The sequence below is a fragment of the Pieris napi genome, chromosome 19 (genome assembly GCF_905475465.1).
Source record: "Pieris napi chromosome 19, ilPieNapi1.2, whole genome shotgun sequence".
Lineage (NCBI taxonomy): Eukaryota > Metazoa > Arthropoda > Insecta > Lepidoptera > Pieridae > Pieris > Pieris napi.
In genome coordinates this window covers 4,057,049-4,073,219 of record NC_062252.1, presented here as the reverse complement: position 1 = coordinate 4,073,219, position 16,171 = coordinate 4,057,049, and the positions used below count along the sequence as shown (strand labels likewise).

General features: G+C 31.8%; 2 protein-coding genes across 3 annotated transcripts in view; both read left to right on the top strand.

Moving 5' to 3' along the window:
• The window catches only part of LOC125059301 (proton-coupled amino acid transporter-like protein pathetic), a 45,300-nt gene extending 39,645 nt beyond the window's left edge, over positions 1 to 5,655 (top strand). For both annotated transcript variants that reach the window (XM_047663674.1, XM_047663673.1), the window contains 3 exons: positions 973 to 1,185; positions 2,661 to 2,830; positions 3,059 to 5,655. In XM_047663674.1, the coding sequence (XP_047519630.1) occupies positions 973 to 1,185; positions 2,661 to 2,830; positions 3,059 to 3,351 (676 nt within the window). In that variant the 3' untranslated portion in view covers positions 3,352 to 5,655. The remainder of the gene's footprint in view (positions 1 to 972; positions 1,186 to 2,660; positions 2,831 to 3,058) is intronic.
• A 4,484-nt stretch (positions 5,656 to 10,139) lies between these two features.
• The window catches only part of LOC125059356 (proton-coupled amino acid transporter-like protein CG1139), a 38,713-nt gene continuing 32,681 nt past the window's right edge, over positions 10,140 to 16,171 (top strand). The window contains exon 1 of the mRNA XM_047663750.1: positions 10,140 to 10,275. The gene's annotated coding sequence lies outside the window, so the exon portion shown is untranslated. The remainder of the gene's footprint in view (positions 10,276 to 16,171) is intronic.

Sequence of the window (16,171 nt, the reverse complement as noted above, 5' to 3'; positions counted from 1 at the left end):
AAGTTCGCCGGGTCATTTACACATAAAAAAACTATGGCTCATTCCTAAACCTCAACCTAGATTTAAAGCTTTGCAATTGATTATTATTATTATTATTATTATTATTGTTATAATAATTATTATTATTATTTGTTGAGAAAGATTTACAGCTTATTACTGACTTACTTACTAAATACAATGTTCTTTTACGCCATTAAATAAATCTTTACAAATAGTTAAGTACTAATAATATTAACTGGATTGGTAACAATAAAATGATTTTATTCAACTACACAAATATATTTCAAAGAAAGTAATAAACTAAGTAATAATTGGTTAAGTAACACTTAACAGTTTAGTGTAACTTATACACATATAAAAACTTATGATTCACCAATTATTCCACTGAGGAGCTCAGATGTCATAGCTCTTCTTGCCAACACCACACTTGAGGCGAATAGGTCAATATCACACCTTACTTAAGCTTAGGTTTCCTAGAAAAGCGGTGCCGTTATCTAACGGCCGTAATGTTAAGTTGGGTGACGTCACCCATACGTTGTCTATAAATAACATCGGAGTAGGTTTTCTAGAGAACGTCGAGTGTCACCGTAACGTCAAATAGCGGTGCTGTCAGTTGCATGACGGCCGTCATAGCGGTGATAAACATTAGTAAAACGTTTTTCGCGTGTAGCGGTGCCCATATTTAATTAATACAATGAGTGGAAACGACTTGGCCGAGCGAAAATGATTGTTTTTTTGCATTATGTTAAAAAGTAAAGACGGCTGTTATTAACAACCGTAAAATGACGACCGTAAGTTAACGGCACCGCTTTTCTAGGTAAACTAAGCTTTAGTAGCTCAGGACAGTCAACTTTACATGTAGCTAAATTTATTAAATATGTAACATCTGCTATCTCACGCCTAACAGAGAGGAAGAATGTGGAAATGGTTACATCTTTTTAAGTAGTCATTAGAAATGTGTGTTCCTTTCAGTACAGTGATCTTCGCGATGGAAGGCATCGGTGTCGTGATGCCAGTTGAGAATGAGATGGCTAAACCAGAACAATTCCTGGGATGCCCTGGTGTCCTCAATGTGGCTATGACAGTCGTGATCGGCTTGTATGGTATTGTCGGATTCTTCGGATACATGAAGTTTGCTGATGAAGTGAGAGGAAGCGTTACTTTGAATTTACCTCAGGATGAAATGTGAGTATTCATCAAATTTGTATTCGAAATCGAATTAAATCTGGTACCCATTTTATATGTTAAATTCACTGCACTAAAATGTTCTATAAGACAGAGATTTTCAAAGAAAATCTTAATATTACCTGCATGACTAGGTTTACGTTATTATAGGTTATTCTTTTAAAATAAAACAAAATGAGTACAATATTTGTAGTAGTATTTATATAACCACAATCAAGTAATATATAAGTATACAATAACTAAAAGAAACTAAACTAAATATATGTTTTATGAGGTAATCTTTACCACATAAACAAATTATTATCTACCCTATAATTGACACCTAATTTGGGGGTATTTCCTAAGCATAAAAGAAAAACATTTCAAATAACTTCAATAAAATAAAAACTGTACCCTAAACTAATAAAAGAAAACATACCCCTCACAAAGTTATAAAAAACTCCCAAATTTAATATAACACACGAAACAATTTATAACTCAAGAACGTCTAATACACAGCAATCACTGTCCGTGTCAATCTTTTTCCACTACTCTCAACATATTATAACGTGAAAACATATACGGATGGGAGAAATAACTTTGTCTTATAAAAGATATTGAGCTCGACGACAATTTAGTTTACGCAAGCACCACATTTTATATAAATTCTGTATAGTAAGTTCCTCAATGATCAATTGTAGTAAGATCAGTTACGTACATCGTGTAATAAATTCGCGTTTATTCCCATGACATAATTCTTCATAATGAACGATTCAATTAGTAAAAGCAGAAATATCTCCCTGTAGTTAGAATACGACAAATTCTAAACGTAAAATTTAACTAAATTTTCATCTGAAATTGAAATTATTTAAGCTTTCGACTACTATATTCACAATCTGACTATATTTCTGGGCGTGCTTCATTAATCTTCAATCTAAAGTTTTCGTCACGACTTTCATTACCTTTTTTGTTTTGTTTTTTGTAAATGACAATCAGCCACTGTGTATCAGCTGTGAAAAGTTTTTATTAAAGACGGCAATTTTTGCTCTGGTCGAGCAATTATTTAGCTAAGCATATAAAGAAAACTTAACGGTGCAAATGTTTTCCCAATTAAAAGTTTGCGATATTTCACTGTAATTACCAATATATCGAAGTGAAATATCGTTATTAAACGGTACTTTAATGTTGATTCATACCACACGCTCTTAGAATTAAAACTTTTAGCTGTTTAAACGTTTCATACTAAAATACCATCCGTACCTCGACGTCCGTCGTTCCACAACTATGTGGAACCAGCTGCCCACTGAAGTATTTCCGAACCATTACGACTTAGGGTCCTTCAAGATAATAGCGTACCAATTCTTGAAAGGCTGGCAACGCACTTGCGAGCCTCCAGCCCGTTTGCCTCCTATTACATAAAAAAAAAGAAAAAAAAAGTAAAGTCCCTATTTTTAAACTTATCTTACTTAATTATAAATATTCTTCGTTGTTTACAGGCTCGCACAAAGTGCGAAAATTCTCATGGCGTTAGCCATTCTGTTCACATACAGCTTGCAGTTCTACGTACCTATGGAAATGATTTGGCGGCAACTCCATCATAAAATTGCTGTCAAATTCCATAACATCACACAGATTAGCATACGCACTGTTTGCGTCATTGGATCAGGTATATTTTTTATTCGCTGATTTATCTTCTTTCTTTAGTCAGCATAAGGTGTTTGGGCAAACCAAAAACAGTAACTAAGATATATTTTCGAAAGAAGTTGATGATAATGATGGTTAATAAACTAAAAACGAAAAGTCAGTGAAAAGAATTACAAGAATCCATTACGCGCCGTGAGATTCATTTTAACAATTACCTGCCACTGCATATAAACCTTGACTTTTGTTACAGTCGCTCTCGCCGCAGCATTCCCAGATCTAGAATTATTCATCAACCTATGTGGAGCCATCTTCCTCTCAACACTCGGTCTTTTAACACCAGCCATAGTAGACAGCGTTCATAAATGGGAGCGTGGACTTGGTATCTTCAAATGGATTCTTATAAAGAACATTGGTATTGCTTTACTTTCACTGGTGGCATTATTCGCAGGATCATACTCTTCTATACATGCTATGGTGGTAAAGTTCAGTACTGTAGAAGCGATGAACGGAACAGTTAGTTTTAATGATACTTTGACAGTATGAGATGCATGGGACATTTTTTTAAACAGGTGTAATTGTTGTCTATAATAATTTGAATTTTATAATACAACAGCCGGACAGAGTCGTAAATTAAATTATTACTAATTGTATCATTACTTTAGATAAACGAAATGCCCGTTTACTCAGCAACTGTTGAAATTTAAACGGCATAAGAAAATATAAAGCTTTAATTTACAACTCTAGTATGGCTGTATGTAACATAAGTAAAAGTAAATATAAAGAACACGTTTCATTAGCTAATTTTATATATTTCTTTCAAGAGTACAAAATATTTGCAAATTTAAACATACAAAATAGCTTTTATTATTTATAATGTTGTCTAAGTACAGATTGATAACCGATTTGACCGACCAATTGATTGATTGATGACAGCTAATATTAAAATGCTAATAATTTTAAGTTGTTTAAGACGTAGGAATTTGAGTATAGACAAAAAATTGGTGCAAAGCCAGAATCTCGCACTGCTATACATAGCGTAAAGTAGGTACGTTAAAGATGCATCTTTTTGCTTAACTTACACATAAGTACGAAATAGAACGAATTGATAAAATTCATGCAACCTACCAAATTTCATTATTAATTTGGAAATTGTCAACAATAGAGATGGAAATTTTTTTTTTTTGCTGGAATATAAAATAGAACTTAAAACTTTTTATTCATTAAGTTTAGATGTATGATAAGCTAAAATTGATAGGATCAAACTTAATGATAAGATAAAAATCACAACATTGGATTAAAAATTTAAATTGAAAAAATTCTTGTACTAATATTTAGTTAGATTGGAGCGCAATCCAATCCGGGAAAATGAGTGTTTAATTATATGTATTTTCCCTTATTACAATCAAATGTTCTTCCGAATGAATGTATAATTTTAGAAAATGAGTATACTTCCTTAATTAAAGAAAGTAATTAATATTAATTGACAGTATAATTAATATTACGATGACATAACAAAATAATATTTTACTTCAATTAATAGAGTGGCTGTGTTAACAAAAAATTAATTAAATATAACTCTTTGTCAAAAATTTGAATGGTTTGAAATCTGGCGAACACTCGCTATAGAAAGAATATTAGAAAACAGTTTGACATTCTTATTGTCTTTTTATGTATGATTCTACTGTACGTGTGTATGTCACTGAAATCCTCTTAAACGGCTGGACCGATTTGAATGCATTTTAGGTTGCAGATACTATGTATATATAATAAGGTTTAGATTCACAAATCAGTCCGGCAGATGGCGTTGCAGGCGGTACTTTCATACTTAGTTTAATGTCCTAATCGCTTGAAATATTATTCTGGACAACGTCTGTCGGGTCCGCTAGTATTATATTTTATCATTTATCTTATACCGCATTAGATTAGGCTTGAACTGTTATGTCACTTCACATGTTACCAAATATGAACTTTAAATTAATAGCATACGGTCGAATTTTATTTGGCACCAATTCGACAACTGTTGCATAATCAGATTCAGACGCTCGCTTAGCATGCATCACTAAATATATATTGATGTTAGTGCATTATCACATGGCAAAAGTTAGCTGAACTACAAATCTATTCAAACTCATATTATTGATAGATGTTGCTTGGACAAGTCAAGGCTCTAAAGGCTCTTTTATTCCTATTAAAAACAGTTTCACCAGATCTCAAACCATGATGGCCATATTTCTAGTATTACAAAATAATGGTACGGAGGCGTGGCTCATACCGATATTAAAACATACATATATATTGACTATAAATTTTTGTGAGATAAACTATTAATGTATAATCTATGTTTACCTAGCTAATTAATTCTAACCATCTGGCATAGCTTACAACTGTGTAAATGAAGTAAATTATTGACAATTCAATTGGATAAACGAATCGAAATCTTTTAAATATTGGACTCTTTAAATAGTTTCAATTTAAGTTGTACGAGAATCAATTGACAAAACAATTTAAATATGACCTAACAATATGTAATTAAACTTTTATATAAAACCGATGACTTCGGTATTGTATGAGTAATATTTCTGGATAATTGTATAAATAAAGAACTTAAATGTGTTTTTTCTTTATCCGGTGTGACTACAACAAATTGGTGTAAATCATTATTAATTTAATTTGTGAACTCTTCAAAATATGCCCAACCTATAATGTAGCCGAACCGTGTTAATTTAATTAATAACGATATTTTGTTGTATATTTTAGTTATTTTACTATGAGTTGTGCGGAATGTGATATTTAATATAGAATAGAATGTAATGTAATTTTTAAGCAATTAAATGCAATATGGTATAAGTGTCTTTTTATTTGATTAAGGGTCGTTCAAGACTAACCTTCTGGCAGTCTTTGTCCAAGGATGATATCACTTGACATCAAGTGAGCCTCCCACCCCGCTCTATAAAAAAGTCATTAAGGTTAACATTCATGTTTCTTTTAATCTAACGATTACAGTTTCAGTTTTTTAACTAATAAACAGGGTTTATGTGAGGAATATTTAAGATATATTTAAAATGCAGTAAAAGAATTCAACTTTCTGTGAAGGTTGGAATTTAGCGCGAAGTATAGCATGCTTATAACAGAGTCTTCAGTAATACTCCACTTTGAATTTTATCCTCAATCGTACCTTAGTGTGTCTGCATCGTAAAGTTAATTACTTCATGAAATGAATTCTACTATCAGTCTTTGTGATTTAGTTAATTATAAAACATTTAAATCTCTCTAATCTAAAACCTGCAAAGCTGCTAAGCCGCTATTAAAGTTTTATTGGCGTAATAAATTCTTCACTTATTTTCTAAAATGGATGGTTAAAAGGAAATCTGCATAATTTGTTAATTTTAAACTTTATCTGATGAAAAACTATCTAAATCGTCAATTTGACTAAATTATCAAATACTTTGTAACAGTACATTTTTAATGGTGTCAATTTATACATACAGTATTACAGGTGCTTAAAATATGAGTCCAGACTAGTAACAAAGCTTTCTTCCATGTCTACATAAGTAGTGGGGTATTTTTTGGGTATAATGTGTATATGGGTCAGAATGTGTGTAATACTATTGTCCTAAGGCCTTTATTCTTGCGGCAGGTGACACTCATGTTGATGAAGACTGGTAAAAACTACAGAAAATTGCCAACGCAACATTGAAACAAAACTACCTACTTTGGTCTAGTAATGATAACCGTTTCTAAATGTATAGTTACATTTTTATGTAAATAGGACTTTAAAACTGCTTTAACAATGTGTTTACACCTTTATGTAGTAATAATACTACATAAAGGTGAAGAAAGCCTATTAAGATTTAATTCATCCATGGAAAGATGTGCCAAATTTTTATTTTATTCGAGTAAAAGCGCAACGAAGATACCGAAGATTTAACACTCTCCGGATATATATATATATATATATATACATATAATTATATATATATATATACAGCGAAATGATTCAGGAGAAAAGAATGTATACAGGGCGTCCCAAAGTTACGGGACATGAAGGAAAGTACCTTAAATATCGTAGGGTATTTAACTGAAAGAAGACTTTATGTTATTTTTAAAAGTTAGTAATTCTGCATTCAAAGATTTTCTAAAAATTACTTTCCACGTCTGGGAATCGAACCGACTTAAATGTAAAAAAAATACCCCTACTATTATGATGCCAATCGAAAGAATGACCAAAAACTAATAACCCTTCTTAAGTAACATAGTATTTTAAAAGAAAGGAAAAGCGTTAAATTTATCATTTTAATGAAATTAAAAACATACATGAAACTGCCGTAGTCATTTAAGTGCGTATTTTTTTGTAAATTAAGTAGAGCGGGCAATAAGATCAGCCCTGCGATTCTGTAACTCACTTTTCGAACTCTGCGGTTTTCGCAGCGGCGGTCGCTCTCAAATCAGTCGTGAAGCAGCAAGATACTCTCCGCCACTAATAGCGATTATCGAGTATACTCGTAGAACAAGGAGATATTTTGGAGAATCATTTCTGACCTTCAGTAATTAGAGAGGCATCACAAATTGACACCTGCGAACCCGGATGGATCCTTCCCTCGAAACATGAATTCATCATGCTGGATTTCCCATCGACGCAATAGTGTTGAAGCTTTCCAACCAGTATATATATAAACACAGTCAAAGACCTTTGACAGGTCACAAAACTGTACATATCTATAAATAAATTTTGTTTTGATTTGATTCTGAAACATATCTGTGTGTGTGCAATAAAAAGTATTCAATAAAAATGCTTTATTCTGCAAAAAATATTTATCAATGTCTGCGAAACAAAGTTATGAAAAACGTTCAATATACTTCAGCAATATTGGTGTATCACTTTTCGGAGTAAAATCAAACAGAAATTTCGCTTTGAAAAATTAAATCTAGACAATATTCTAGGATTTGTAATAAAACGCTTGAAATGTTTAAACATTGATACGATAAAATTAGGTTTAAGTGGAATAAATTTTTCATTCACAAAATTCCGTGAGCAATATGTACATAATTTTACAATTACTTTACAAATATTCTTAAACTGATTATATTATATATTCGAATACACCTACATACATCAATTAGCTGGCCTTTGACTTGCGGAATGTCAAGATTCTATACGTATTGGATATACCCTTAAAGTTGATTACTCAACATGTTTTCCTTCATCGTACAATCAACTGTAGTGTGTGTAGAGCATTTTTTGTTTAGTAGCTTACGCATGCTCCTCTCAAACGTGAGGTCGAGCGTTCGAATCACGGCTGTAAGCCAATGGATTTTTCATTTATGTGCATTTAACACTCGTAGATACATTCCATGACTACATACTCTATTTGCCAATAAACCCAAGCCAAAACCTTGGTAGTAGCAGTAGTAGTACAATTACCATTGGTACTTAAATTTGGCTAATTGGGCACATTAAAAAACGGCCTATCTCATGTTGAAATTCGACTTAAACTAGGTTAACAATGCTATTATTATAACTTGAAACAATCGCTAAATTCTCTTTGACAGTCAGCGGGGGAAATCAACTAATTGAATGTCGTTTTATAAGTAATTAAAATACTTATCTACTATTTCGAATCGAGAACAATGTTTAAGTGATATTAATTAATATATTTAAACGTAAATCTGAGTAGGGATGATTTGTTTTGCTTATAGAAAAACGACGTGATGCACTCCGAGAGTGCCGGCAGAAGTGAAAATTTACAACGTACCTATTAACGTTGTGATTTTTGATATTTTTGAATGGTTCTGGAATAATTTTGCGCGAATTTCTATAATTATCAGTATAAAAGTACTATCATTTACGTGGTAGAATACAATATATACGTCGCACCAGCTGTCTACTCTCCATCCGTCTTACGAATTTTCGATCAGGTCACGTGTCCTGACGCGAGCTTAAAATTTTTTACCCATTCCAAAAAAAGTGTACAACGCCGCTAAAGAACTTTTCACTTCAAAAATTACTAATATTGTTAGTTAGGTTTTGAGGATGTTTAAAAAAACATAATTTTTACTGGATATAATAAGCTTTTCTTATTTTGTTTCTGTAGGGTAAAACCGGGATAGATGAGTTTTAAAATATGCGTATTTAAATCAAGTTTTACCTCACCTCTGTATATTTGTGTTAAAGCAAGGGAACTATGATATATTAAGCGACTGTTTTACATCATCAATTGTGAACAATCAATACAGTGATATATACAGTGATGAGTTAGTTGTGATCGAACAATTTGTTAATTGCGTTGATCGCGGGAAGACGTCCCACGACTAGCGCAAGGGCGCCTGTGGGACTCAGTCCTCGGCTAGGGCCGTCGCGGGTTTATCAATCGCCTGAAGGGCAGGGCGGAAGCTCACTGGAGTGTGCAAAGTACGAAGCAAAGGTCCACGCCATCTCCGGGGAAGGCGGTTTTTTACCCTAATCTGATTTTGACTTTTCTTTTCCGCGCGGGCGGCTATTAATTTGTCGTCAGCTATCGTGATTGAATTATTCGGATCCGTTAGTGCATGTCGGAGTCTCCTACGGGCCTTTTTTGTCGGAAAGGGGTAAAGTTGATGCTTTTACGCACCAACGGGTTGGGATAATGTTTAGAATAAAAAAATCCTGGTAGAGAACATCGGTTATATACTTTACTAGCGCAATTATCAGTTCGCGCCATCTATTGTAAAAAAAACTGGAATAATATAGAATAATGTACGTTAGTATTTAATATTGACAAGTATTTAAGTTTATATTTATTCGAGTTTATTCTATTTCGGTTCAAAATTAAATTACTTTTCGATAACGTCAAGTATAGTTAAATACTGATATCATATGTATATTTATTTACGTTTTCGCTTTCAATTTAAAAAAGTTATGTATAATGCAAAAAAAATTATCTATTTAAAATAATTTATTCGTTTATTATAACATTTGTCTTTAACAAAATTGAATCATAATGTCTTTCGCTTCCATGGCTTAGTCATTGTCATATAAACCCGGTATTCCTGGATTCGTTTCCCTGACAAACAATAGTTGTTCGTTATTATATAAAAATTCTTTATATACGATAAAAATCATAAGTGCATTGATAGGTTTATTTAGGGTGTTTTAGTTGAATTTTGGACTATAGACAGCAAAGATCACCCGCAATTTTATTGTTACAGATGATGCTGCTTCAAATTATGGTACAATACCATTATCATAATAGACCTTTACCCATAAGTAGACAACACACGCGTGACTTGTACGCTGATCTAATTTATTAATCGATTAAGAGCGTGATCTTATTCCGAGAGACCATTGTATACTGGTCTTCTCAGGGTGATTGCAATGAATGTTTTCTTCACCCAATGTTTTCTGAAACCGTGAACAGTGCGCACGCGTTGAATAATACAAACACTATTGTGAATATGTACAAAAGTTAAATAGTGATATCATATATTTTTGTAAGTATCTGTTATATATTTAATTATAAAATAAGGGGTTTTTACTTTCCTTTTACAAAATTGAAAGATTTTTTGAAGCACAATAATTCTTTTCAATATTTTTTCTTATACTAACACACTTTCAGCCTCTCTTACTGGAGGTTTTCTGGAATAAACTTTACTATGGGTACTCTTGGTAAAAGCAACATCCAGTTTTGAAAGGACTTGGCAAAAATCATTATCCGCATCTAAACAATTCTTTTGTCGTTGGCGTAATATATATGGCACATATTTTTCTGTTTTGTTTGCTAAGACAATAGGATATTGTTTAGAATGTTATTTTTAACAGATGCATTTATTGTAAAATCTTGTCTTGAACCGTGACTACTGACTATATCACGTATTTCCAAGAGTAAGTATTACTACTTTGTTGGTGCAAAATAGTAATAATAGTAGCTCTGATTTTTTCTCGCTACATTATTTTATTATTTCTCATTACTTATAAAACTTTAATTATTATTTAATTGATAATTAATGAATGCAGTTCAGACTTGTTGGTATTGAGTGTCAGGTCTTGAAAACGACCGGTTTCACAAAGTAATTTTAGCCTCATTCTAAATATATTAATGCATTTCCGTGTAAAGGCATTTAAAACAATATACACTTATTGGATTAAATTGTCTTTACCTTTTTTTAATTTCGATTAACGAAACTAGCAATAAAATTAACGTATACACCAAGGGTGTATTAGTGGCATACGAACCGCGTTCGAGTAGAATTTATGTAGTTTGCTAAGATCTGTAATCAAACATATACGACGCAACATAGTATATATATACTAGCTAACCCGGAAAACTTCGTTTTGCCATGTATATTATTTCTAGGAAGCATTTTTTTAGTTCAATAAAAATAATATGTATCAGTCATAGGCTTGAGAGTTCAATATGGACGTTCTTAAACATAATAAAGAACATATTGATCTTTGGAAGTAAATTCTTTATCCAATTAATCCAATAATATTGCACTATAGTCTTTACGTATATAGAAATAACCGTTACTGGCAGAAACTTACCGATAATGAGACGCCAAAAAGGTATTTTTGGAGTTGTGTATTACAAACACAATTCGAAAAAAAAAACATTTGACTTTTTAAATTGTTTGGACTCTCGTACGTTGACCTGTATGTACAGTCTTTAATATCTCATTGTCAACAAGAATAACAATATTTATTAGAATGCTAATAGGAACCGTTCAAGATTCAACTTAGGAAGTTATTTGGGTCACCATAGGAACAATGAAAAAAAGATTATTCATGTACTATCTTACTTCAAATCAATCGTTAATTAAAAGAACATATTATGGTAGTTGAGTTTTAGTAATGTATTTTTATATATTATAATGATTTCTATTCCGTACGTAACAATACACGCTCGTAATTTGAAATGAAAATAAAAACAAAATATCGTGAAAATACCCAAAAGTCGGCGTTTTAGAAATCACCTAGTCGTTTATAAATAATATGATTAAAGTATCAGATTCTTAGTATAAAAGAACAAAAGCCTTACAAACTGAAGCCATTTCAGAAACTTGACAGATAAACAATGGTTTTACAATGATCTGATGAATCAATTTCAAAGAGCTAAAGCTCCCATTTTAACGAGTAATTAATAGTTAATCTAAAGGGTCGGTCAAAGCGTACGTCAAACCGAAGTGGTATTTTAGCTTTACAATTACTAATTACGACTATGACATCGTCTGCTTAAAATGCTATGCAATTCTCTGATTTAATATTATAAAAAAGAAAGAAATTAGGCATTTTTCTGTTAAAAACGAGAAAAGTTGAAGTAGCTTAGATTATCGAATAAGACTAACTATTCACCTATTTTACTTCTATTTTGTATAAAATTAAGTTAAGTATAGAATTTTATAGTATATTACCAGTTTTAATCTTGTTGTAGACCATGACTATAGTTTTTTTCTGTTTTATTCAACTATAATATTTATAAAACAACCCATTAAATTTATTTATAACTAGCTGACCGGGCAAACGTCGTTTTGCCATGTATATCATTTATAATAAAAAATAGGGGTTGATCGTAGAGGGGTGAAAATTAGAGGTTGTATGTATTTTTTGATGCTGTATCATAAAAAAATAAAAAATAAATAATTTATCTAAAAATTAAAAAAAAACTTTAGGGGTGGACTACCCCTAACATTTAGGGGGATGAAAAATAGATGTTGGCCGATTCTCATAGATACCGGATAAGCACAAAAAATTTCATCAAAATCGGTCAAGCCGTTTCGGAGGAGTATGGCAACGAAAACTGTGACACGAGAATTTTATATATTAGATATTATTATTTAGTTGCTTTCAAAAAGTGTTAATACATAAAATAAATAAATTGTAAATCATTTTGATAAGAGAATGTAAATGCATGCATAATTGATTACCTACATAAGGACAATCTAGGAAGTATTTACCATATAACACAATACCTGCACAAAGAACAAGTCATTTGTAGAAATATAAGAATTACAACGGACGCGAATTCAATTAATATTAAATGTAATCCGCAAAAACAACACTTAAATGTTGAAAAAGAAATTAAATTGTTTAAAATTAACAAAAACGGAATGAGTAGGTAACTCGCGCACAAGAAACAAATGACGTCCTGAACTATCCTGAACTTATATGAAAATAAAAGAATGTCTTTCTTTACCAATCGATCCATATAAAATATTGACGCATAGTCATCAGCAACAGACATTTAAAATGACTCCTATCTATATTTTTTTAGCACATGACCTAGTGAGCGTACAACCCGGATTCTCTGAGGTCCTCGATTCGAACCCCGACCATGCAATGGATTTTTTTTATGCGTGCGCATTTAACTCTCGCTCGTACGGTGAAGGAAAACATCGTGAGGTAACCAGCATTTGGGCCACCTATTGTGGGCACAAAAGGCCGATCACCTACTTGTCTATTAGAAAAACGAACCACATACTGAGGCCAATTTATCTATCTATATTTTACAACAAACAGATGAAAAGCCAATTCGACTTAGGGTCCTTCAAGAAAAGAGCGTACCAATTCTTAAAAGGCCGGCAACGCACTCGCGTGCCCTCTGGCATTGAGAGTGTCCATGGGCGGCGGTATCACTTTACATCAGGTGAGCCTCCTGCCCGTTTGCCCCCCGTTCTATAAAAAAAAAACATCTCTTAAACATAAATGTTTAAATATTTTTGTTAATTCATAAACCTAAATCACACGATCTCTTGGTCTTTATTATATAAGAATAAACATTAAGAAATGAAAGGCGCAATTACCGACACGAACAATTCAACAAACCAAAATTGTGAGGAAATATATTACATTGTTGTTGCGTTATCTTACTCAACATTCTTGGCTTAAATAGCCAAGTCTACTTCCTTTGTATGGGTCTTTTTTTTAATAACATAATATTTTACGGTTGGTTTTAACATTTACTTTGTGAAAGCTTATTTTATATGAACAATCTAACATTGCATGCTTTAGTTCGTCATTATATAGTAATAGAAATCACCTATACATTGAATAGAAATATTAAAGGCTCCTTAGACGTAACTGGAACTAAATTTCGGATAATACGTGTCTATTGAAACACGATACATCTGTATCTATAAAAACGGTAATTAACATGTTTAACTTAACACTTTATTAAGAAAGATCCAAGCTAACGTCCGTAAAATAATTTTCTTTTTACTTTCAGATAAATTGATAATTTCTCTATTTTCTCTATTACTCAATTTTTCAAAGCGTTTCAATCAATTCAAGTGAAAATTCTGAAACGAGAAATACCTTTGTACCACTACTTACTCACCATTCGCCACTTTACAAAATAAATGTGCATTTTCGGAATGTTTTATGTAACTCTTACTCATAAAAGCTGACTACTTGAACTTTTACCAAAGTACCCTTTATTCTTTTTGTAAAATTGAGCTGACAAAGAGAGAGTGGGCTATGATGAAAAGGGACTGATGAGTAGTAGTAGTTCAATTAAATTGATTTATTCATGATATAGGTCGGCGACGGTGTTAATAAGTTAGTTAAACAATCGCCAACACTTGATGTCGAGCTGTCAATCTCTTTTTTTATACACGCAATAAACATTTGTTGGTTCGGTGACCCAAAAATCAATACATCAAACTAACTATAAATAATTTACTTACTATGGATAACTTGTAGATTTTTAGGATTTAATTAATTTCTTGATTTATATATTACAAGAAAAACCTTACTATCGCGCTTATTACCACAATTAGTGCTAATTTATAATTATTCTTTCATTTATTGCCTATCATTAAATATAATGATAGTCGGATCTGGCTACGAACTATCAACAATTACACCAAAAGCTGCTCAGTAGTTACTATATATTCATTGCAGTCATTACAATCTAAGTTCTCTACTACGGATAATGCTATTTCAACGCAATGCTGTTTTGATGTATTATCTAGTTTATGGCATGTTATATATTTAACTTTCCGTTCTAATACCTTGAAAGATACAACGATTTCAATAACAATTTCATTGAAACTCACACTTATACAGTGCTTATTTAGAAGGGCCAGATGTAATAGAAACCTTGCATAACTCACGTATATGAGATACGTCTGTTACAATAAATATTTAATTCAAGGAATCAGTCTTTGATTTGTATTTGGAAGAATTATTTTCTAGTCCAGAGTCGAACCCGATGCCTCCAAGCCTAGCGTTAAGCACTTAGATACAGTAGTATTTAAAGCAATTAACCAATGCTTACCTAGTGATAACATTCATATTGTTTATAGCAATTGCACTTACAAAAAAGGTTTTCTGTTCATATTAATAGGTTTTATAAAATATATTTTAATCTATTCTAATAATTTGATTATTTCAAAATGGTGCTAATGGGTGCTGGCCTAAGTTTATTTTTCGATTATTTTATTTATAGACGAGTAGTCTTCTATGTCTGACACGTCATTGGTTTTTGGGATTAAGGGATTGCTAAGGGCGAAAATGCCATTGGGGCTGCCCTAAATGCCTCTAAATTTAGTTTTGCCTTCATATGATTTTTTTAGTTATCCTATCTTTTTACAATTAACATATGGAACATTTGTAGTGGTTGCCTGGAAGAGATCGCTCAAAAGCGATAAGGCCGCAAGATGCCCTCATTTTTATTTAGTTATTTTTATTGTACTGTATTTCAGTAGCAACGAAGTGTTAATAAATAAAATAATATGTCAAAATGGTTATTTTATAATAAAATAATTAAATCAACATTTTGATATGCTAACCCATAAAGACCATTCCGGAATAAAAACCTAAATAATGAACAAGACTAAATTCATTTTTTTTTCCAATTTTTCTCTCCATAAAAACCTTCCTCAGAGTTCATTTAAAAAAAATAAAAAAAATACTCGAATTGGTCCAACCCTCTTCGAGTTTTTTCTTAGCAACATATTGTGCGATTCATTTATTCAGATATTGTAAACCATTTTATATACTTGGATTTAATTAGTCATATCAAAGGAAATCGTAATAAGATTTAGGAATTATTTCCACAAACTGAACTTTTATCTAAAGACCAAAACATTACGTAAATTAAATAAAACCTGTCTCGAATAACTCAATACCCCGAAGCGAGATAATATAAGAAAGTAAAATTCTGCAGCAAATTAAAAAACGTTTTACATTCTGATAATACATACAGCGAAATTGAAATAAAACCTGTCTTGAATAAAGATAATATTGTTGCCAAGGCCAAGACTTTGATGGTTCAAGGTCAAGACCTTGAACCATCAAACAGCAAGAACCTCTAAATTTCACCAACATCACCTTGATGGCTAGAAGTCTTCCACAGTCCGTTTCACAAGGCATTTTCTTTTGCGAACTAGC